Source organism: Lontra canadensis, unplaced genomic scaffold, assembly GCF_010015895.1.
Source record: "Lontra canadensis isolate GAN:19392208 unplaced genomic scaffold, GSC_riverotter_1.0 scaffold45, whole genome shotgun sequence".
Lineage (NCBI taxonomy): Eukaryota > Metazoa > Chordata > Mammalia > Carnivora > Mustelidae > Lontra > Lontra canadensis.
The window spans coordinates 11,814,063-11,836,488 of NW_022631039.1; the positions used below are offsets into that span (position 1 = coordinate 11,814,063).

The 22,426-nt window shown below is 50.9% G+C and overlaps 1 protein-coding gene across 1 annotated transcript in view; it reads left to right on the top strand.

Annotated features, from left to right (window-relative positions):
- The first annotated feature begins 1,805 nt into the window (after nt 1-1,805).
- Nucleotides 1,806-22,426, top strand: part of MMD2 (monocyte to macrophage differentiation associated 2) — a 32,794-nt gene continuing 12,173 nt past the window's right edge. Inside the window, 1 exon segment of the mRNA XM_032872765.1 lies at nt 1,806-2,040. Coding sequence (XP_032728656.1) covers nt 1,994-2,040 — 47 coding nt within the window. The 5' untranslated portion in view covers nt 1,806-1,993.

Here is a 22,426-nt window from a genome sequence, read left to right on the forward strand (position 1 = left end):
CACCTGGGGACAGGTGTGTCCCAGTGGGGCTGACAATAAGGCCTGGGTGGGGGGGTCACAACAATGGTGAAGGAGGTTAAGGTCAGGGAAGAAGCCATGAAATGCAGGTTCAGAGCTCAGATCCTGGGCAGGTCCTCTGGCTGTGTGACCTTGGCAGGGTCCCTCTTAGCCTCTTTCCCTCCTCCATTGAGAGGACAGGAGGTGTTGGTCACTGTACCCATGAGCCTCTCCCAAAATGTAAAGAGACAACTGAAACAAGTTTCCTGAACGTGACTTATTCTCTCCTGGCACCGTGTACTCTGGACGGAATGTCTTTTCTGTTTCATTTCCGACAGCTGCTTGTCTGACTCCCTGATCTTCTAGAACCACGCTGCCCCCTAAGGACTTTCTGTGGTGTTGGGAATGGTCCAACACGCCAGCCACTGATCACATATAGCTGCTGAGTGAGTACTTGAAATGTGGCTTGTGTGACCCAAGAGCTGCATTTCAAATTGCATTTCATTTTGTTTAACGTAGAAATAACCAGACACAGGAGGCTGGTGGCTTTCATGTTGGAGGTCTCCGCTCTGGGAAGTCCAGGTGAAAGTTCAAAACTTGCAGCTCGCTCTGAGGAAACTTCCAGCTCACCTGGAACCTTGACCTCAAGTCCACCTGGACAAAACCCAAATCACATCTTCCCTCAACTCCCTGCTGCTCCTCCCTTGGTCTCCTCCCCCTCTCTCCACACCCCCAAATGTCATCAGTACTCACCCAGCAGGGCCAGCCAGAAGCCCAGGGGTCACCCTTCACTTCTAATCCATTTGACCTCCTAAACATCCCCAGACCCCTTTTCTGGTCCCTATCTCCAGCCTTCCCTCTCCCCGCAGCCTGTGAATGCCTGTACCTGCAATATTTCTTGTCCACACTAATCCTGCGTGTCTCTGTGCCCAGCATTTGGGAGTGCAGAAATGAATTCCATAGGGTCGCTTTGCCCTGGGTGGGGTTATTTCCTGAATGTGTACTAGGATCTCAAAGAAAGCCTTGTTATTTAAAATCGCAGGGAGCTGGGGTTTGGGAACCCGAAGGGAAGAGAGAGGAGGGGGGGAAGGAGGTGACTGCCTTTCAGTTTAGACACCTGTCCTTCCGTGGTGAAGGCTCTTCTGCTTCCCTCAGTCCCCAAAAGTGTCATCCGCTCCTGTTGGTGGTTTCCCACAGCCTATAACCCGAACCAAGGTCTCCTAAAGGAGAGAGCTGGATTTCGTAGAAGATGGGGGGTGGGTGAGTGGGCAGATCGTGGGTACGCTGCGATCCGACATTAAAATGCGCGTGCCCCTGTCTGGGGGTCGTGAGGGTCCCTAGAGTCACAGTCTCTGGGAGTGGAGAGGTTCCGCCAGAGACCGCGGCCATTCCCGGGCGGATCCCCTGGGCCGTCCCGCCTCGCAGGCGCTCGGAAGCAGCAGGCGCTGGCCTTGGGGGAAGCGCGAGCTACAAGTGCACTTCCCCGGCCGGCCACGCCGGGGGCCTGAACGCCTGGCGCGCCAGCGGTGTCCGCTCCCTTTCCAGCCCAGTCCCGGCCGAGGACAGCGGGGCTCCGTCTAGCAGGCCGTGACCTCGCGACCGGGGGAGGGCACACCGGGAGAGGGAGGGAAGGGGCTCCAAGGGGAAGCCCCCATCCCTCCCTATCGCCCCTCCTCCTCCCCCAGCCAGCCAGGGCAGGAGGGGTCTGCCGGGCACCGGGAGGGGGCCGCGGCCGAGGGGACTAAGGCGATTGGCCCGGAGCCCCCCCCACCCCGCCGGCTCCACCCCCGCCCCATCTGCTAGGGATTTGGCGTCGGCGTCTCGGGCTCCGGCTCGGCTCGGCTCCAGCTCGGGCTCAGCGCGCCCCCCGGCCGGCCCTCGCCCAGCGCCCGCCTACCTGCTGCTCCCGCGCCCCGCGCCTCCCTCCCTGCCTCCCGCGCTCCCTCCTCGCGCCGGTTGTCGGAACCTCGGGCTGGGTGCCGATGGAACCGCCGCGATGTTCGCTCCCCGGCTCCTGGATTTCCAGAAGACGAAGTACGCGAGGTGAGGTTGGGGGCGCGTGGGGAGAAGGGGACGGGAGGGGGCGAGCCGGGAAGGGGACGCGCGCTGGAGGGGGGACGCGCGGGGAGCGGACCGCACGGGGAGGGGCGCGTGGGGAAGGGGACGCGCGCGCGCGGTGGTGGGGGGGTCGCCGGAAGGGGATGCGCGGGGAGGGGCGGCCGAGGCTCTCTCCCGGCCCCGCGCCGCCGGCCTCACTCCCCCCGCCGCGCGGAGAATTCGAGTTGACAAATGGACCCTAGCCTCGGCCGGAAGAAACCAGAAAGGAGACTTGGCGGTCTTTGTGAGAGTCTCGGCGCCCAGCTTTGCGCCCCGGAGCGGGAGGAGCGCGGGTTCCCAGCGCCTGCTCTCCTAGCGGCGAGCCCTGAGGCGAGTCGCTTCACCTCCCGGAACCTCAGTTTCCAGGTCTGCAAAACGGGGATAATGTACGTCCCCGTCCCTGGGGACCCCGTGAGGCACTTTGCGTGGCTCCCGGAGCAGAGTAATCGCTCAGTTTTTATCCGGCGTTTTTGTTAATGAGAAAAGGTGTTAGCACGCCCCAGCGGTGTTCCCCCAGTACCCCCTACACTGCCCTTGCCTTCCCCTCACTGTTCCTCTCACGGCGCCTCCACTCCTTTTCCCCCCAGCCTTCACCGCCCCCATGGCAACTGGAGGAATGAGTTTAAAGCTCTTTTTAGGTGGGGAAACTGAGGCTTAGAACCCAGGGAGAGCTGCTTGTCCATCTCGGCTTTTTCACAGTCCTGAGGCTCAGTTTCTCCTAAAATGGTGATGGCAGAAACGCCCCCCCCCTCCCCGCCCCGCCGGACTGCGGAGTGGAAGCCAAGCTCCCCCTTGCACTGATTACAAGTTAAATGGGGAGGTTCATAACCATTAAGTTTCTCTGAGATTTTTTGGGGTCTGCTTGCCTGAAAGCTGGCAGGAAAACCCTTCCTGGAAGTAGCCCTCAGCCCCTAGAGGTCTGGAGGGGGGACAAGCTGTTCCAGGAGTGTGGGCGTTTGCCTGTGCTTGGGCACCCATGGGGGCACCCAGCCTGCTCTGCTGACTTTTTGCCATCCCCCTTGGGTCTGCTGCTTCTGGGTGGGGTGGGCAGGGGGTGAATTTGAGACAGAGTGGCATCATTTTTTTTTTTTTTTAAAGATCCCATTTATTTATTTGACAGAGAAAGACCACAAGTAGGCAGAGAGGCAGCCAGAGAGAGAGAGAGAGAAACAGGCTCCTTGCTGGGCAAAGAGCCTGATACTGGGCTCGATCCCAGGACCTTGAGATCATGACCTGAGCTGAAGGCAGAGGCTTTAACCCACTGAGCCACCCAGGCACCCCCAGAGTAGCATCATTTTTGATAGCTACATCTATGTGGCTCATTGTCTCCTGACAATTGCTGAGGGTCCCTGTCCCCAGGAGGTCTCCACAAGTTCTGGTCAGATGGCAGAGCTTGATCAGAGATGTCCAGGCTGAGCATGGCATGGGTAGGGGGGAGGCTGTGCATGTCTTCTTCGTAAGGTTGGGGAGTCCCACTGGAAGGGGGCACATGGGGAAGTTCTTGTGGTTTTTCATTTGGCTGGAAGGTGGGAGGGACTGGCTGCCCAAATCCATGGAATCCTCTCTGATATGGGCACTTAGATTTTCAAAGGCTTGTTCTCAACGGTCCTGTATGCTATTGTGAGGTATAAGTTGGTAGAGGGTTTGCTAGAAGGAAAGGGAAGATTCCGGGACTTGAGGCCGCAGGTGCAAACAGGCACAGAATGAGCTCTGAAGCCTGTACCATGGGCCTTCGCCGGTCCTGCATCTGCTGTGTGGTCTCGGGTCAGTGTCTCAACCTCTCTGGATCTCCGCTGGTTGATTTGTAAGGACAGGAGGGTTGTTCTGAATGAGCTGTAGATTTGGACTCTGGTGCTGCCCTCCCTGGCTGGGTTAGAGCTCTCCAGCTGGGCCAGGGGCTGGACCAGGAGCTTTTTCCGTTCTATGGGTGACAAGTCCAGGGAGGAAGTAGAGGACATTGATTAGAACTATTTCTGTTCCCTTCCTCATGGCATGGCCCTTACCCTGGTGCAGCCCACAAGTTAGGTCCTTAATAAAGGCTTCCTGATTAAGTGACTTTAATAGTGTGAGCTAGCGTCATCCAGCAGAAATGTCACACCAGCCACATGCATAAGTGTACGTTTTTTAGTAGCTATTCAATTTCATGTGTGACTGATTTTCTATCTCATTGTCATAAAAAGGCAAAACACAGTGAAATTAATTTAAAGAATGTATTATAGTTGATCCTTAATATGCAAAATGTTGCATTTCAACATGTAATCAATATGAATGGATCATTCATGAGGTACTTAACATTCTCTTTTCATTACATTCTCTCAGCAAGTCTTTGAGATCTATTTGTGTATTTTAAACTCATGACCCGTCTCGGTTTGGACTAGCTATTTTTCAAGTGCTCAAGAGCCCCACGTGCCCAGCGGCTGCCGTATTCAATAGCACAGGAATATCTTCCAGGACGAGACATGTGCGTTTGTCTCATTCAGTTCGGGCTGCTGTAAGGAAGCACCGTAGACTGATGGCTTATAAACAGTAGAAAATGATTTCTAATAGTTCTGGAGGCTGGAGGTCTGAGATCAGGGTGCCAGCATGATTGGGTCCCAGTGAGGGCCATCTCTTGGGTTGCAGACTACAGACTTCTCATTGTATCTTCATGTGGCAGAAAGAGAAGGAGCCTGCTCTCTGGCCTCTTAGAAGGCCACTAATCTCATTCATGAGGGCCCCACCCCCTTGAACTAATTATGCCCTACACGTCCCACCTCCAGATGCCATCACACTGGAAATTAGATTTCAGCATAATAATTTTTTATGGGGGGGGCGCCTGGGTGGCTCAGTGGGTTAAGCCTCTGCCTTCGGCTCAGTTCATGATCTCAGGGTCCTGGGATCGAGCCCCACATCAGGCTCTCTGCTCGGCGGGGAGCCTGCTTCCCCCTTCTCTGCCTCTCTGCTACTTGTGATCTCACTCTCTCTGTGAAATAAATAAATAAATAAAATCTCTAAAAAAAAAGAAAAGAATTTTTTGTGGGGAGGAGGGAGAACACAACCAGTCAGCCCTTAACCTTGTTCCTAGTTAAATGCTGTGTGATACTGTAGAAGATGTTTTTCCTTGTTGAGTCTCTGTTTTGCATTGGGTGATTGGACCGGCTCATCTTTCAGGTTCTAAGCGGAACCCTTGAATGGTCTGCCTAGATCAAGAAATACATTTATCATGAAGCTATAGAAATTAAAGACTGTAGTGTTGGTGCAGATTGGCCAGTGGAACAGAATAAAGAGGCCAGAAACAGATTCATGCCTATAAAGACATTGATTTTTGAGAAAGGTAGTATTGCTGATCAGACGAGGCAAGCCTCGTCCATTGAATAAACGGTACTGAGACAATTCGTTATCCAGACAGAAACAGTGAAACTGGAGCCCTACCGCATTTCTGGATGGATTAAAAATCTTAGAAGTGAAATTAAAAAAAAATGAAAACTTTTAGAAAATAGGAAAGACTATCTTTTGGATTTCAGGTTAGGTAAAGATTTCTGAAGGCACAAAAAGTTAAGACCATTACAGGGTAGATGGGTAAACCAGACCGCGTTAAGAATTACGGATTTCTATTCACTGAAAAATGCCATGAAGAAAGTAGAAGACGAGGAGTGCCTGGTTGGCTCAGTGGGTTAAAGCCTCTGCCTTCGGCTCAGGTCATGATCTCAGGGTCCTGGGATTGAGCCCCGCATCAGGCTCTCTGCTCAGCAGGGAGCATGTTTCCCCCTCTTCCTCTGCCTGCCTCTCTGCCTACTTGTGACCTCTCTCTCTCTCTCTCTCTCTGTTAAAATAAATAAATAAAGTCTTTAAAAAAAAAGAAAAGGAAAGTAGAAGACGAACTGCAAACTTGAAGGATATATTTGCAGCACATTTACCCACCAAGATAATTAACGTCCAGAACATGTAAACAACTACAATGAAAAAAAAAAAACAAGAGGACAGAAAGTGTAAAAAGACCGATTGTTTTGCAGACGAACACAAAGAGAGAGAAGAGAGCACGAATGGGCAGTGAGCATATAAAAATTGCTCGTTTTCATTGGGGGTCTTCCCTGGAGAAACCTGTGCACATGTGCGTCACTGGAAACGGACAAGAATTTTCTCAGCAGCGTCGTTCGTGATAAGCAAGACCTGGAGACATCCCAAACGTCATTGGTAGCATGGCGGATATCCATAAAGACCCTGCAAGGAGAGTGACTTTCCCGTTCAGGCAGCCTTGTAGATAGATCTCATAGACGTGTTGAATGACAGCAAAACACAAAGGAAGGTATGAATCCCATCATTCAATGCTTAAAAACAGGCAAACCAACTGTTGTTTAGGAATGCAGAGGAAGGAAGGTCCATGGAAAGCCAGAACACGATTATTGCAAAATCAGCTCAGTGGCTACCTCTAAGGGAGGGGGGAATACACAGGGTGCTTCTGGGTCCTGGCAGTGTTCTAATTCTTGACTTGGGAAGAAAACCAAGCTGGATTCTCCGTGTCCTACAAGACAGTTCCCATTTCCAGGGGGAGACTTACGCATGTGGCCACGCCTTCCTGCAAGGGAGGCTGGGAAGTGTCGTCCCCACTGTCTTTGTCCATTGTTGCCTCCCTGGGGCCCAGAATAGCACCTGTCATCTGAGTGGGTACCAGTTAGATCTGGTGAATGACTAGTGGCTGTGCACCTTTGGGCATGGAAATTAACTTCTGGGCATTAGCCAACTCCTGTGGGTCTCAGTTCGCTGTGATGCTCATTGACTCCCCAGTTTATAAGGACCAGGTCTTGGGGTGCCCCCAGGACTGGCCCCCATCGCGCTGTTCTTGCCACGGGTTTGAAGTTGCCACTAAGGCCACATGAAGGTCAGGGCCTAGCTCTTCCCACAGCGGTGTCCTTGGGGAGTGGGAGTGGAAGGAGCTTGGAGCTTGGAGCTTGTGTTCTGATTCTGCTCATCTCTTTGCTGGGTTCTCTTAAGTAGGCAACTTAGACACCGAGCCATGGCACCCTTCTTGGACCGTGCACCTTCCTTTCACCATCTCCTTCGGCCCTTAACTGTGGGGGGCAGAAGTTACTTTTTTTTTTTTTTTTTTTTTAAGATTTTATTTATTTATTTGACAGGCAGAGATCACAAGTAGGCAGAGAGGCAGGCAGAGAGAGAGAGGAGGAAGCAGGCTCCCGCCGAGCAGAGAGCCCGATGCGGGGCTCGATCCCAGGACCCTGGGATCATGACCTGAGCTGAAGGCAGAGGCTTCATTGAGCCTCTGAGCTCAATTGAGCCACCCAGGCGCCCCAGAAGTTACTGTTTTTTATCCTTACTTAGTTTGCCTCTGGTCCCAGAGCACGTAGTGAGGTTCACACCTGGACCGTGCTTTCCTTTTCTGCCTCCCACACAACCATGGGGATCACAATCCCTACGGTCACCTGTGTTTGTGGCATAGGGCCAGAGCTCATGCTCTCTGTGTGCGGCCTGCTTTGTTCACCGACAGGCCTGTCCTGAGCATTGGTGGGGCCAGAGCAAGTGTCCCATGGGAAGCCCACACTCCGTATGTCTGAATATTTTAAGTTGAAAATCTAGCTAACAGGCTTTTCAACAAAACAGGTTCTATCCTCTTGGGCAAATACACTTCTATAATGACAGAAATGGAACACTCTGGTAAAGCGTGGCCGTCGGGCCGTTGAAGGCTGGCTGCGGGTGCCTTGGCATTTATGGCTGGGCCAGCCGTGCCTGGTTGGGGAGTAAGATAGAGGCATGCATAATTTGTTAATTGCTGTATATTTCATACCAGTTATTTTTCTCTTTATTGCAGCAAAATCATTAATTATGTTACTTCCACTCAAGATTTTCCCTCAATTTGGGTTCTAGTAATCATCTAGAGTTGTGCAATCCAAGGCAGTCGCACTAGGCCACCTGTGGCTCTTTATTTATTTATTTATTTAAATTAATTAAGTAATTAAAGTCAGCTCCATGCCCAGCATGGAGTGCGACGCTGGGCTTGAACTCACAACCCTGAGATCAAGACTTGAGCTGAGACCAAGAGTTAGACACTTAACCAACTGAACCACCCATCTGCCCCTACCTGTGGTTATTTAAATTCAAATCTTGGGGCGTCTGGATGACTCAGTTGGTTAATAAGCGTCTGCCTCGAGTCCCATATTGGGCTCCCTGCTCAACAGGGAGTCTGCTTCTCCCTCTCCTGCTCTCCCTGCGTGTGCTCTCTCTCCCTTTGTCAAGTAAATAAAATCTTTAAGAAATAAATAAATAAAAATAAAAAATACCCCACAACTCTAAAGTAAACCAAATATTAAAAAATTGAAAAAAAAAACCCTTATTTTTATTTTAGAGTATCCAAACTTTTCTTAAATTTGAAAGGCAAAATACAAATGAAGATTCATAAGCATAAAACTTGAAGTCAGAAAGTACGTAAAATAAAGTATTTGTATTTTGTTTATTTAAGTGCTTAAGTACAGCTCAAGTATTTTGATTTTTTTTTTTTTTTGCAAATGTGATTGAGTCTCCTCTTATGAAAAGGAAACTTCTCGCCTCCAGAGTCAAGGTGAAGAGTAGGTATCATGCCTCTGGTGGGCACATCGGGCCCTGACGAGGGCAAGTTCAGGGTTGATACGAATTTATTAATCATTCATGATGTTCCTTGGCTGCCATGTGCCCATGTTGGGAATTCTGGGTTAGGTCCTAAGTGTCTCCAGAGCCTGGAACCATGGGCAGAGCAGGACATGGTGGCTGAGACCGCTGGGCAGTGACTCTCAGGCAGGAACCCGTGCGCCGTGTCTCCGAGAGCATGGATGGATGGGTTAATGGGGCTTCCCTCTGACCTCAGCACTGGGGCTGCCCATGCCCTCCCCGCTATCTGGTGTCATCCACAGACCTCCACAGCATGTGGACGCGGTCTTTTCTTTCTTAATGTGATAAAGTATACCTAACATCACATTTACCATCTTAGCCATTTTTAGGTGTCCAGTTCAGGGGCATAAAGCTTGTTCACATCGCTGTGCGTCATCACTCCCACTCTGTTACTATCAGATACTCCCTTCCCGCCTCCCCTACCCCAGTCCCTGGCACCACCGTCTGCTTTCTGTCTCTGCGACTCCAATGACTTTGGGGATCTCTCGTAAGAGGAGTCATACAGCGTTTGTCCTTTTGTGGCTGGCTTATTTCACTCAGCAGAACGTCCGCAAGGTTCATCCCTTGTGTCCAAGTTTCCTTCCTCTTTAGGGCTGAACAGTACTCCACTGTATGGGTTTGCAACTGTCTTTGGTCTCGAGGACATGGGACAAGAGATGTGGAGAAGTCCTCTCCTGGGGCTTGCCTGGGTTAGTTATAAAGTGGATGGCTGGGGCGATAGCTCGGACTGTTGCCAGTGATGAGCACTGGATCCCCCGTGACCCAGATGCACGAGGCTCCTTTAAGTTGGTTTGTGGGTGTTGGCGAGAGTGGGACCCTCTAAGGCCATTCTGCAGTGTTCTCCGTGGATCAGTTACACTGGTGTCATCTAGTGCTTGTCAGAAATGCAGAATCACGGGCTCCATCCCAGACATATGGAAGCTCATGCTTTAGGGGAGGACTCAGTTTCCCAATAATACCATGTGAGTGAATGCAGAATTGAGATGTCAACAAGCATGCAGGGAAAGAGGGGCACAGTTTCTACTCAAGTGTCCGGGGCCGGGGGGAGGGTGCTTGAAGGTCAGCCAGGTACTCTCAGTCATAAGTAATAACAGAAAACCTCAACTTGAACTGGTTTAAAGGAGAGAGAAGGAAGGTGGGACAGAGGAAGGGAGATAGAGAGAAGGAAGAGGAAGGAGGAGAGAGAGGAGGAGGATGTGAACAAGGAGAGGAAGGAGGATGACGAGGAGAGAGAAGGGAACATCAGAAAAAAGAAATGAATTTGTGTCCAGAACTGAAAAGTTCAGGAGTGTCTCGGTTCAGGTGCAGCTGTATCCAGGGTCTCAAAGAGGACCCGGGCTGTCTCTCTTTGTCTCTGGGCTCTCTTTCCTCTGGGGGCTGCATTGTCTGGACTGCTTGCAGCCTTTGTGGACCCAGAGTTTCTCTTTCCTGGCAGGATCACCACTGTCCTGGACTCGAGTGTCTGTGTCCTGGCTTGGATCGCATGGCCACTCCTGAGCCTGTCACCGGAGTCCGGGGGAAGGGCTATGTCAAGTCTAGATCCTTTGGAGCATGGAGTTTGGGAGTCAGGCATGGCTTGGCGGGGGTGATGGTGTGTGGTTCCACCTGAGCCCAGTGGAGTGAGAGGAGGAAGGTGTGGCCGAAAAGGAAAGTGAGTGCCTGAGTGCCATCAGATAGGATTGCAGCTTGTTGCATCTGCTGAGGAGGGGGTGGGGGTCAGTGTGTCCTGGGGACAGAGTCTCAGTGTGGGGGGAATGGAACATTCTGGAGCCTGACGGTGGTGGCGGCTTCTCAACAGGGTGAACGTGCTTATCACCCCTGAACTGGACCCTGAAAACTGGTTGAGACAGTAAATTCTACATTGAGAATATTTTACCACGATGAAAAAAAGAAGATAAATAAATGAAACCTAGCTGAAAACAGGGACACATGTAGGTCATTTATTAAATGCGAGGGAAAGAGGAGGAAAAAAAAAAAGGAATGTGAGCATTGATGCAAGGTTATTTCATGAGTCTTCTAGATTCTGACTTTACGGCTTTGCCTGGTCACTGTCCCAGCTGCCAGGTCCGATTCGGGATGCCCTGCGCTATTTCCTTAACCTCCTCAAATCCAGAATTCACCCCCCATCTTCCTGTCAGACGTCCATGTTTCCGAGGTGTCCAGGCCGGGTGTTCTGGAGGCTGTCCCAGTGTGGGGGTCCCTGGGCTCCGTTTGGGGTCTCATGGTTAGACTGAGGCTCCGTGTTTTTGGTCTTCGTGTTTTTGGTGGAAGCGATGCCGGTCCTTCTAGGCGCCTCATAACGGGCAGTGAACCCCGATCGCTTGCTCACGTTGATGTCCTCCAGGTTTTCTGTCTGTAAAAGTTATTGTTGGTTTCGGTAATTGGTAGCCTTTGCGGGGAGGGATTACTTTGAGATTGTGTAAATACTCCAGTCCTCACGTGATGAGAACTTTCTTTCATAAAAGCAGAGAGAAGAATGAGCCCCCGATGCCCTGTAGCCTGAACTTGACAGTTAGCAGCATTTTGCCAACGTTGCTTCATCCCGCTCTTCTCTCTGCCACCATATTTGAGGACAGATCCTGGAGGGTCTGATTTCAGTGCACATCTCTAGCTGGTGAGGACAGGTTTTCCCTAACCTGTGAGCGTTGGCAATAATTCCCTTGTGCTACTGATGCGCTTGAATTGTAACCTTTACCTAGTTTTAGAGAAAGTGTATTTCCTTAACCACATGTGGCTCGTGCTGTGTTAGCTAGCATACCTGTTGAGGTCAGATCAGGTTCAGGATCACGTTCTTGGCCAGAAAGGCAAGAAACTTCACCGTGCGTCTCTCCGGGGCGGCGGGGGGCGGGTGTTAGACATCTGACTGCCCCATTTCCGCTGATGCCAAGAGTGATCTTGGGGTCCCTTGGCTCCTTTTGAATATCCAGCCACTCAGCACTGTCCCCCTCCAAACTTCTCTGCACTTAGTGTACCCAAGTGGTGGGATCTTCATTATTCATCCAAGAGAAAACCATGGTTCATTTCTTGGCAAGAAAGGCCTCCGGAGGACAGAATGAATGAGTCTGTTTGTAGAGTAGATATTCTAAGATTGTGAGTGTGTGTGTGTGTGTGTGTGTGTGTGTGCACATGTGTGTGTCTGTGTGCATTTGGTCCCAGAGAGGTGTAGATCTCCTAGCAGATAGCCTCCGTGTTCAGGTATGGGTGCCTGAATCTTGATCATAGGGGATGGAGCTGGGTGGAAATCCAGCTTCTGCAAATCCCCAGCCCTCTGCTTCGGAGTTCCTGTGGTTCTGCCTGTCCTGGGAGGGTGCGCTGGACCGTTGGCCATCGGTGACACTAGGTTGGCAGGCTTAGTCGTTCCAGGGGCCGTCACTGTGAAAGGGATGTTTTCCATGAGCTCTCATGGAGGATGTTCTGGATTGTAATCCCATCGTGGCAGCAGGGAGGGGAAGACCGCCGGGATGGGGATGGGTCAGGGAGACCAGGGCGGCCTTGTCTGGGGGAGGCTGCGGGCCACGCGTTTTGATGGCAGAGCCAGAGCCATGGTCCCCAAGGAGCCCTTGCATCCCAGCGTCCCTAAGTCAGGGTCTGGCTGTACTCTGCTGGCTGCCTTTATGAGCCTCATTTCCTCTTTGGAAAAATGGGCTAGGAAGCATCGCCTCCCCACTCCACCCCACCCCCCCGCCCCGCAAGCTCCGAGGGCTTTGGAGGGGAGCTGAGGAGTGACTTCACATTCATTTCAGGCTCTGCCCCAGGGAAAGCGTCAGTGAACCGAGCAGGTGTGGGTCCCAGGCTCAGGCAGCTGTCGCCTAGAGTAGCCCGGGGATGGGGTGTGAGCGAGCCTTGTGAACCGTGGAGTGCTGTACAAACAAGCCTACTGGTGTCCCAGCAGCATCCCCAGATGGGACTGGGTGCACCGAGAAGTGATGGTGCTTGCTTGCCCAGGGGTCTTGTGGCTGGTGTCCTGAGAGGCCAACTCTTAGTCACAGATAAGCTGCCTTAGTTTGGGTCTCCCCAGCAGCAGACACCAAGTCAAGGACCCAAAGGCAAGCAGCGAGTGTGAGAAGCGATCCCAAGGCACATCAAGAGAGTGGGGAATGAGCCCAGGGAAGAGCACGCAATCGCCGAGGGGTTTGTTAAGAAGCGAGCTGGTTCTGCTTGGGAGACCATGTGGGGCATGCATTGGATGCTCCCCACTGGGCACAGAGGCCTGGCACCCTCCTTGGCTCATTGTGTCCCTGGCAGAGGCCAAGTGCCACAGGCAGTAAACCATTGGACACTTGGGTGGGGGGTGGGCTTGCCTCTGCCTCTTGTTGCAAGGACTGTGGAAGCCCCCCCGCCCCCCCGGCCAACCTAGGATTTCTGGTTCAAAAGGTCTCTCACTTGCTGTCTTCCAGCAACTTCAGTGAGGCAGGGGACAGGGGTGGTCCCTGCTTCAGGGATGGGCACTCTCATTATCCCAGAGGGGAGGACGTTCCTTAGGGAGCCACAGGGAGGGTACGGGGCTGGGGCTGGGGTCTGTCCAGGTCTGTCCGGCCAGTCCTACCAGGTACACACCTCCAGGCGCTGTCCACATGGAATGCCCCGAAGCCTGTGTTCCCTCCTACAGACCGTGACAGAGTTCCCCACTCCCCTTCCCACCCCTTCCTCAGTTTCCCTTTCCTGTTCCCACTCGCTCTCCCCGGGGATTTTGATCTTGAGACCACTGTGGGGAGGCACCGGTCCAAAAACTCTCTCCCAAAGCCTGAGCCAAGATGCTGTCTGCACCCAGGAGGGTCCTGCATTCATGAATGGACACAAAAAAGTATCCTGGGGCCAAGCTGGAGAAGGGGAGGCTCTCAGAGCCCAGGGCCAGCTTGGCCCTGGGCTGCCCTGGCCTCTGTGGGACAGACAGACAGACTCCGCTTTGTGTGGCAGCCTGGACGCATCTCTTTAGTCCTCTGTCCTGGGATCCCAGAGCTGCCCACTGCCAGGCACGGCCCCATCCGGAAGGGCCGGCCGCTCTAGTTTTCCTGGGAGAGGAGGGCTGCTTCTCTCTGGGGGCTACAGCCCTGAGCCCAGGCTGGGAGGAGAGGGAGAAACTGCAGTAGCTCTGAGGCTGGGCCTGACAAGAAGGGAGGTGAGCAGCTGGGATGTGCTGGGGGTCCAGGCGGTGGGGACCTGGCAGGTCAGCCACCTTTGGCCCTGCCCGGGGCAGAAATGGTTTAGAAAGCAATCCCCCACCCCTTTTTAAAAAAATATTTTATTTTTAAGTAATCTCTACACCTAGTGTAGGGCTTGAACCCACAACCCTGAGATCACCATTCCATGCTTCACCCACTGAGCCAGCCAGGCACCCCGAAAAGCTTCCCTTTTCAGACCCCACCCAGACCTAGCCCTCGGGAGCGTGGGGCTGCTCTGCGGGCTTCTGCGGGATGATAACATACAGGAGAGCCTGCCTTTGGCTTCTAGCTCGAACCCCAGACCCGCTGGGGAACCAGCACCTAGATTAAGGTGTCAAACAGCGCCAGTTGCCAGACACCCCCCACTTAGGCGCGCTCCAGTCGCTGTCCCCCATTCCCGAGGGTACCCATTGTCTAGGTTTTTATCATCAAAGCCTCCTGTTGCTGATTCTTGAAGTTTCTAGAAATAGAACCGAAGAGCAGTACCGTGGTCCAGCGCCAAGTCTGAGATGTGCGCCGGGTTCCCTGTGCAGCTGCTGGCCTGTCCACCCAGTCTGCCATTCCGTGGTGTGGCTCCCTCAGTTTCTGTCTCTCCTGCCCTGGATGAGCATTTTGGGTAGTTTCCAGCATTCTCCTTGCGACCAGCCCCTTCCCTCCCCCAACTCTGATGCGGCCGTTTTGAGAATGCCTGGTCTCAAATACGGATTTCAAATACGGACTTCCATGTTCAAGATGTTTTTTTTGATGAGATTTTAAAAAATTACTGACGTAGTAGATGGACACTGGAGCCGGTGAAACAATGCAGAAATATAAGGGAAAAAAAGTAGTGTTTCCTACCCTTCTCCCCGAGGTCTCTCCCCTAGGGTTCCCCATCACATCTTCTGCTTTTCCCGTTCAGCTCCTGGGCCTGTCTCTTAGGTTGCATGACCTTGGACAAACCTCTCATCCTGGCTGGATTGACCCAGACGTCTCAGAAGTCTGTCTGCTCCAAAATTTTTGGAAGATTTTAAAAGCCAGGAGTTTTCTTAACTTGTTATCTCTCAAGTCGTAATGACTTCATAAACACTGACTGAGATGATGGGCAATTCAGGTAGTTGACATGGGCATTACCTGTTGCATGCCTGGCTGTGCCCTGGTACCAGGAAGATGAAGGTGAGTCGGGGACAGGCCCTTGTTTGCAGTTTGGGGGCCAAGACCGACCCTGAAGCACCCACGGCCATGTCGCAGGTGCTATGATAAGCGTTGCAAGGGCAATTGTGGGAGTCCAAAGGAAGGAGCTACTCTCTCTGCCTAGGAATGCCCCAGGAAGAGAAAGAAGGGGTCCATGACAGCAACGGCTTGTGCAGAGACCTACAGGTGAGAGAAAGCTGTTTACTCTCCAGTCCAGATGGGGCTGTAAGGATCAAGAAAAGCTTTTCAGAGGGGCCTTTGGACCTGGGCTTTGAAGGCTGAATAGGAGTTCTCCAGCTAGAGAAGAGGGGAAGGGATTTTTAGGCAGAAGAAAAGATATGTGGGAGGCCCAGAAACATGATGACTATGGGCCATGGGGAGAGCTTTCTTGGGGTGGGGAAAATTGTGGGGTCTAAGGCAGGGATAGGAAACAAAAGAAGCAGGTACCCCTGGGACACAGGCTCTTTTTGTTCTTGTTGTGCTCTGGGTTGACCAGGGTTTTGCCCGGGTGCATGAGATCTTTGAGTCTTGGTGTTAGACTTTCTAAGATGGGAGGGACTGACAAAGCTGGGGCTTGGGGGGGCTGGGGATCACGGGCCACTTGTGGCCAGGGTTGCTCTGACCACTGGCCAATGAGGCAGTGATTTTAGGAGCTGGGAGAGGGCTCTGTCCCTTCCATTCTTTGCCTCCAGATTCTTCATCCTGGAGAGGATGCCCAGATATGTTATACTATCGTGTAAAAGACTGATGGCAGAACCACAGACAGGGCTGAAAGGGGACGTGAGTGCAGTGCAAAGAATAAACCAGCAGTCTGAAGGTCTGGGCTCACATCTCAGCGGCACTACTTCCTAGCCTGTTGTTCAACGTCTCTGAATCCTTGTATAAGAGGGCAGTCAGAATCTCGGAACTGCTCACTTTGCAGCAAGGCTCAGGCAGGAGGAGGGCAGGGAAAGCGCTTGCCATTTTAATACAGGACTGCACAGGCACCTCCTGGCACTCATGTGTTATATTAGGCAGGACACTGAGCCTCAGCTAAGCACAATTTACTTGAAGAAACACTTGAAAGTGATTTGGTGTTCATCTTGGAAAACAGATTTTCTGCCATCCATCCTTCCGTCCATTCAGACAACTTTGCGTCTACCTATACACTTATTTTTCTACCAAGCTATGTGCCTATCTCTCCTACTCACATGCTCACTCACCCCTTCATCCATCTACCCATCCATCCCCTCACCATCTGTCCATCCCCCACCCATCCATTCCCCATCCATCCCTCCATTTACCCCTACCCATCCCCCATCCATCCATCCATCCATCCATCCCCCATCCATCCATCCATCCATCTACCATTCATTTCCCATCTTCCCATTTGTGGATCCATCCACCCAAACTTCCAGACAAATATCTACTTATCTAGTTACTTGCCTATCAAGCCGCTTGCCTCTCTCTCCAGTCTACTTACCCACCTTCCCATCCAGCTAGTTCCGAAGTTGGTAACTGGAAATGTATTGGGAAGTATGGTTGTTGTCTTGTGGACAGTGGGAGAGCCAATGAAAACATTTAATAAAGTCATGTTATCTTCTTCTTTTCATGATCAGTTAAAAATATTCAAATTTGAGATCTGTAATACCGAGGTGCATCGATAATGTCTTTAGGGAGTTATGGGGATAAGGCAATATTTTGCAGCCGCTGAGAAAGCTCTGTCAGCCCTACAAGAGTAGGGGGACATGGGTAGACAGTCTAACTCCAGATGTTGTCCTCCAGGACTTCCTTTATTCTGGGCAGCTGTGCACTGAGCGCAGGGTCCGTTTCCTGGGGAATGAGTCAGGAATGGTTCTGGAGCATAGAGATGCTGGAACGCTGGGATCTGGGGACTGGGATTGCCTCCTGACCCCTGCCACAGGCCCAGCTCCCACTCCAGCCTGGTGGGCACCCCCACCTCTAGCCTCTGAGCACTCCTCCACCTTCCCACTCCTTTCCTGCTGCCCTTTGTGCTCCAGAAGTTCCCACTGCTGTCTTCCGTGTGACCATCCCATCGTGTCTGTGACATCACCTCCCAGCAGAGGACTGGTCTTCTGTTGTTGCAATCTTTACATCATAAAAGCATTGGCATAGTGACCCTAGGAGAAGTTTCCCCAACTTTTGATTCGGAAAGATTTCGAATGTGTATCAAAAAGTTGCAAGAAAAGTTCATGAACGCCATTCACTTAGAGCCACTGGATATTAACCTTTTGCAATGTTGGCTTTATCACTTCCTCTTCTCTCCGAACCTTTCTAGGATAAATTCCAGACATCTGGACACTTATCCTCCAACACGTCAACATGTGTCTCCTAAGGAAGGGCATTCTCCCCCATAACAATTATCTCTCCCAGCCCATGATACAACACTGTAATCTGATAGGCATTCTTTCCTCCAAACCCTTAAATGAATTCTTTTTTTTTTTTTAAAGGTTTTTTCTATTTATTTGACAGACAGAGATCACAAGTAAGCATAGAGACAGGCCGAGAGAGAGGGGGAAGCAGGCTCCCACTGAGCAGAGAGCCTGATGCGGGGCTCAATCCCAGGACTCTGGAATCATGACCTGAACCGATGGCAGAGGCTTTAACTCACTGAGCCACCCAGGCGCCCCCCCTTAAATGAATTCTTAAGAAGAAAAATGCCATAGTGAATCCTATGGCCTCACCACAAATATGTATTTCATTTTTGTGCATTAACGGGACTTATTCCATCTGTATACATATTTTGACCTTATTATAATCATAATAAGTTATATAGTCACTTTCCCACCTGATGATAGATATATGGCAAACATTTCCTATGTCATTACACAGTTAAAAAAACTGACTTCTAGTTACACACAAAGACCTTGAATATAATCCCATAAAAATTCAAACAGTATAGGGCAATGGAAAATCTCCATTGATCTCCTACCCAGTCCTGCAAGTTCAAAGAAATAAGGGGCAGCCAAAGTCCTCTGTGACCAGAAACCCCAATACCATCCACCTCTCCTCTTTTTTTCCCAGGTACCTTTGGATGTCTTTACCACTGATCTACTGTTAGACATTCAGGTTAACTCCTTTACTGGGATTTGTCCAGCTTGGGCTTCTCATGTACCTTATTCAGTGCTTCTCTGTCTCAGCGGCCCATTGATGTCCCAGCTTTAATACCCATGCCTGGGTCCCAGCCGTGGAGCTCTAGAGATTTCAGATTATTTGATCTGGGATGTAGCTGGGGGCATTGGCATGTTTAAAAGCTTCCTAGGTGATTTTTTTTTCTTAGCATTAAAAAAAACTAAGGTGAAATTGACATATGAAATTTCCCATTTTATTTCATTTTAAAATGGGCTGCACGCCCAGTGTAGAACCCAACACAAGGTTTGAACTCACAACCCCGAGATCAGGATCTGAGCTGAGATCAAGAATCAGATGCTTAACTGATTGAGCCACTCATGTGCCCCCCAAATTTGCCATTTTAAAGTGAATGGCAAATACCCCTAAAAGGAGACCCTGTACCCATTAAGTGGTTGCTCCTTCCAGCCTGGGGCAACCACTAATCTCTCTGTCATTACTGATTGACCTATTCTGGATATTTCATATAAATAGAACCAAATAATATGAGACCTTTTATGTTTGGCTTCTTCCACTCATAGGACAGCATCCCATGCTTGAGGTTTGTATGTGTAGCAGATATCAGAATGTCCTTCCCTTTTACCACTGAGTACTATCCTATCATATGGATGGATCATGGTTTTTTTTACCTACCTGTCCTTGTGCAGCCGAGGTTGAGAACCACTGGCCTAACCTTGTATGGCCTCACCTTCAAATGGGAATAATAATATTTACTTTGCCAGGATGTGGTGGCCTTTAATGGGAGGTACATGGATGGGTCAACCATCAGTAAGAAAAATGGTGCCTGGGCTCTTTGGGCTCCCCAGGAAGAGGTGAAAAGTATGTCTATTCTTGTGGCCTCTTGAGCCATTTTTTTAAGAAGACTTAGTTATTTTAGAGAGAGAGAGAACATGAACAGGGGGAGGGGTAGAGGGAGAGGGAGAAGCAGACTCCCAACTGAGCTCAAAACCTGCCATTAGGCTCAATTCCATGACCCATGATATCATGACCTGAGCCAAAATCAAGAGTCAGTTGCTTAACTGACTGAACCATCCAGGTGCCCCACTTTTGAGCCATATCACCTCATGGTACCTGTAGGGTTGGTAGTAGTGTCTCTTTTTATATACAAGGAAGCTGCAGTCCAGAGAAGGGAAGTAATTTCCCCCAGGTCTCCAAGCACCTAAGTAACTCTGCAGAGATTTTCCATGCAGCTATGCCCAGCTCCAAAGCCCTGACTTCATCTGTTCAGAATGGAATTCAGCCTCTGTCCTTGCCTCCCTGCTGGCATGGACTCTGGATCCTGACTCTGTATGGGGAGCTCTCCATGTGGAGTTGCCCTCCCCTTCCCTCACAAATGCCATGGCCCCGTGGTTATCTAAGCAGGAGGGTTGGCCACAGAATGGTGATTCTGTTCTTCAGATAGGAGGCAGAAAGGCCCACTTCCCTCCTTTAGTTTAACTAGTAACAGCCTCCTGGAAATATCAACTCTTTGGAGAGGAACTTCCCAAAATCTTGAAGGCTGCTCCTTTCCTGTCATCTCTGTTCTAGAACATTCTAAATTTTATCTATACGCTTCATCTGTTAAAAATGAGTCCCTTATATCTCTACTGGGAAATGGATAAACAAGCTATTGTACATCCAGACAACAGAATAGGGCTCAGCAGTAAAAAGGAAGGAGCCATCAGAACACAGTGACAACACGGGTGGACCTCACATGCATGATGCCCAGTGAAAAAAGCCAAACTCAAGAGGCTATGCAGGGAAAAAAAAGAGAGAGAGAGAGGATGGAAGGACTGAAAATAATCGCCAAGAAAGTAATGTGTGATTTAGGAAGGCCCATTTTCTCTTTGTATAAAACAAGTTTATCTTAGATGCATTTTATTTTATTTTTTTTTTAAGATTTTATTTATTCATTTGACAGAGAGAGACAGCAAGAGAGGGAACACAAGCAGAGTGGAACTGGAGAGGGAGAAGCAGGTTTCCTGCTGAGCAGGGAGCCCGATGCGGGGCTCCACCCCAGGACCCCCAGATCATGACCTAACCGAAGGCAGATGCTTAACTGACTGAGCCACCCAGGTGCCCCCGTAGATGTATTTTAAATAGAACTAAGTAAATCCCTGCTTGGCATTCAGAGCCATTTCTTCCCACCTGAAAGCACTTTGACTTTATAAAATAAATTCTTTTTAGACATTAAAAAAAAACCCCAAAAAACAAAACCACAGCAGGCCAACCCTGCGATGGCATTTACATATGGAAAGACAAAGCTGTAGGGGCAGAGAACAGGGTGGTGGTTCTGCGCTTGGGGAGGGGTAATCAGGGACCCTGTGTGTGTGGGTGTTTGGGGAGGATGAAGGATCTCTTATTAATCTTGATTGTGGTGGTGGTGACATCAGTCTCCATTTGCCTGAGCTCATAAAACTGGGTAGCAAAAAAGGGCAAGAAATTATACTGTATGTAAATGCAAAGGAAAAGTGACAACCTAAATAAAACAATTCATTGTTCTCTTAAGAAATGTCTGCCTAGAGGCTCTGAAGGAAGAAAGTAGGCCACAAGGAGGTAAAGAAAACGTTCTTGGTTCTGGAGGGTTGTGGGAACTCTCTTTCTTGGGCGTTTGCCCCGGGGCACTGGGCCCTTGTCTCCCAGCCTTTTTCTCTGCCCGCCTTTCTCCTGTTCAGTGGCTGGAGCACGGGGCAGAGACAAGGAGGGTTTTGTGGAACCCAGAAACAAATAAAGAGCTACCCATCGTGGGTCGCCACAGCAACGCGATGTCGCCCTTGAACCCGTGTGGCTGGCACCGTGGGTAGCTTACTGGTGTTTGTTAAGGGAGCAGAGGAGAGAGTGGCCGGGCCGTGCCTGGTGGGAGGTGGACAAGTGCTCCCTCAGCCCCAGACTCGGTTTCCCACCTTGGAGAAAGACGTCGGCCATGTCCCTGTACAGTTGGCCTCTGCCCGCCCTCAGCCTCGTTGGCACAGCCCTCTTGGGGGCTTTTGGGCGGGATCTATCAAAATGAACACTGTGCCTACCTGTGTTAGTGTCTCTAGGGCTATAGTACAAATGGCCATACACTTGGTGACTGAACACAGATTTGGTCTCCCATCTCCGGAGGCCGGAAGTGCAACACCAAGGTGTCGACGGGTCTGACTCCTTCCCGAGGCCCTGAAGGAGAGGCGTCTGTGCCGGTCTCCCAGCCTCTGGCGGTTTCAGCAGCCCTCTGTGGTCACATCACTGGGATCAGTGTCTCCATTGTCTCGTGGGCTTCAGCTCTGTGGTTCTTTCCCCATAAATACCCTAGTCATAGCAGATTAGGGGCTCACCCTCCTCCGGTGGGACCTTAACTGAGGACACCTGCAGCAGCTGTGTTTCCAGATGAGGTCACTTTCTGAGGTCCTTGGGGGTTAGGACCTCCATCCATATAGGAATTTTGGGAAGAAACCATTCAGCCTGTAACACTGCCCCATACACACTGGGCTGCTTGCCACCCTGCTCTGCACACTCCTGTCTACTTCTCCATGGGCCAGCACCCTTCCTTCTCCTACCTGTCTTTTTGTCTGGTAAACTCACTTATCCCTCGATATCTGTCAGCCAGTGCCCGCTGTGGAGCTGGGTACTGTGCGGGTGTGCCCGTGCCTTGGGGAGCCTGTGCCCTCTTGGAGGCCTTCACACTCTGCTGTGTCCCTCCTCTCAACTCCAGCCAGCATGAAGTAGGAGCTCCCGAGTGTTTCCTGAAAGGATGGGGAGCACGAATCACATGGTATTGGGATTTCTGCTTGGATCTGGTGCCTTCTGGATTGTGAGCTTCTTGAGGGCAAGGCCGGGTCACCCCAACCCACTGTCCCTAGATCTGAGTGTAAAACCAGCATACAGAAGGTGCTTAACAAATGTTCTATGAGTTGTGTGGCACTGATCTGGCATAGAGTTATTGACAAATCCTCAGTGAAGTATGTTTAACATGGATTCAGCATACAGGAGGTGCTCCATAAATGCATTGTGAACTTCATTGGCACAGATCCAACACATAGAAGGTGCTCCATAAATGCTCTGTGATCTGTCATGATGTGGTGCCAGCACCCAAAAGCTCAGGATATGCTCGGAGACCTGCACCAGGCTGGGACTCAGCAGACAGAAGGTGCTCCGTAAATGCTCTGTGAACTCTACCGCGCTGAGCCCTTTGTTCTGAGCCACATGCCTGTCCCTTATGTCTGTGGGTCTTCAGAGTAATTACTGGGATCCTGGGGGGAAGTGTTTGATGTCGCAGT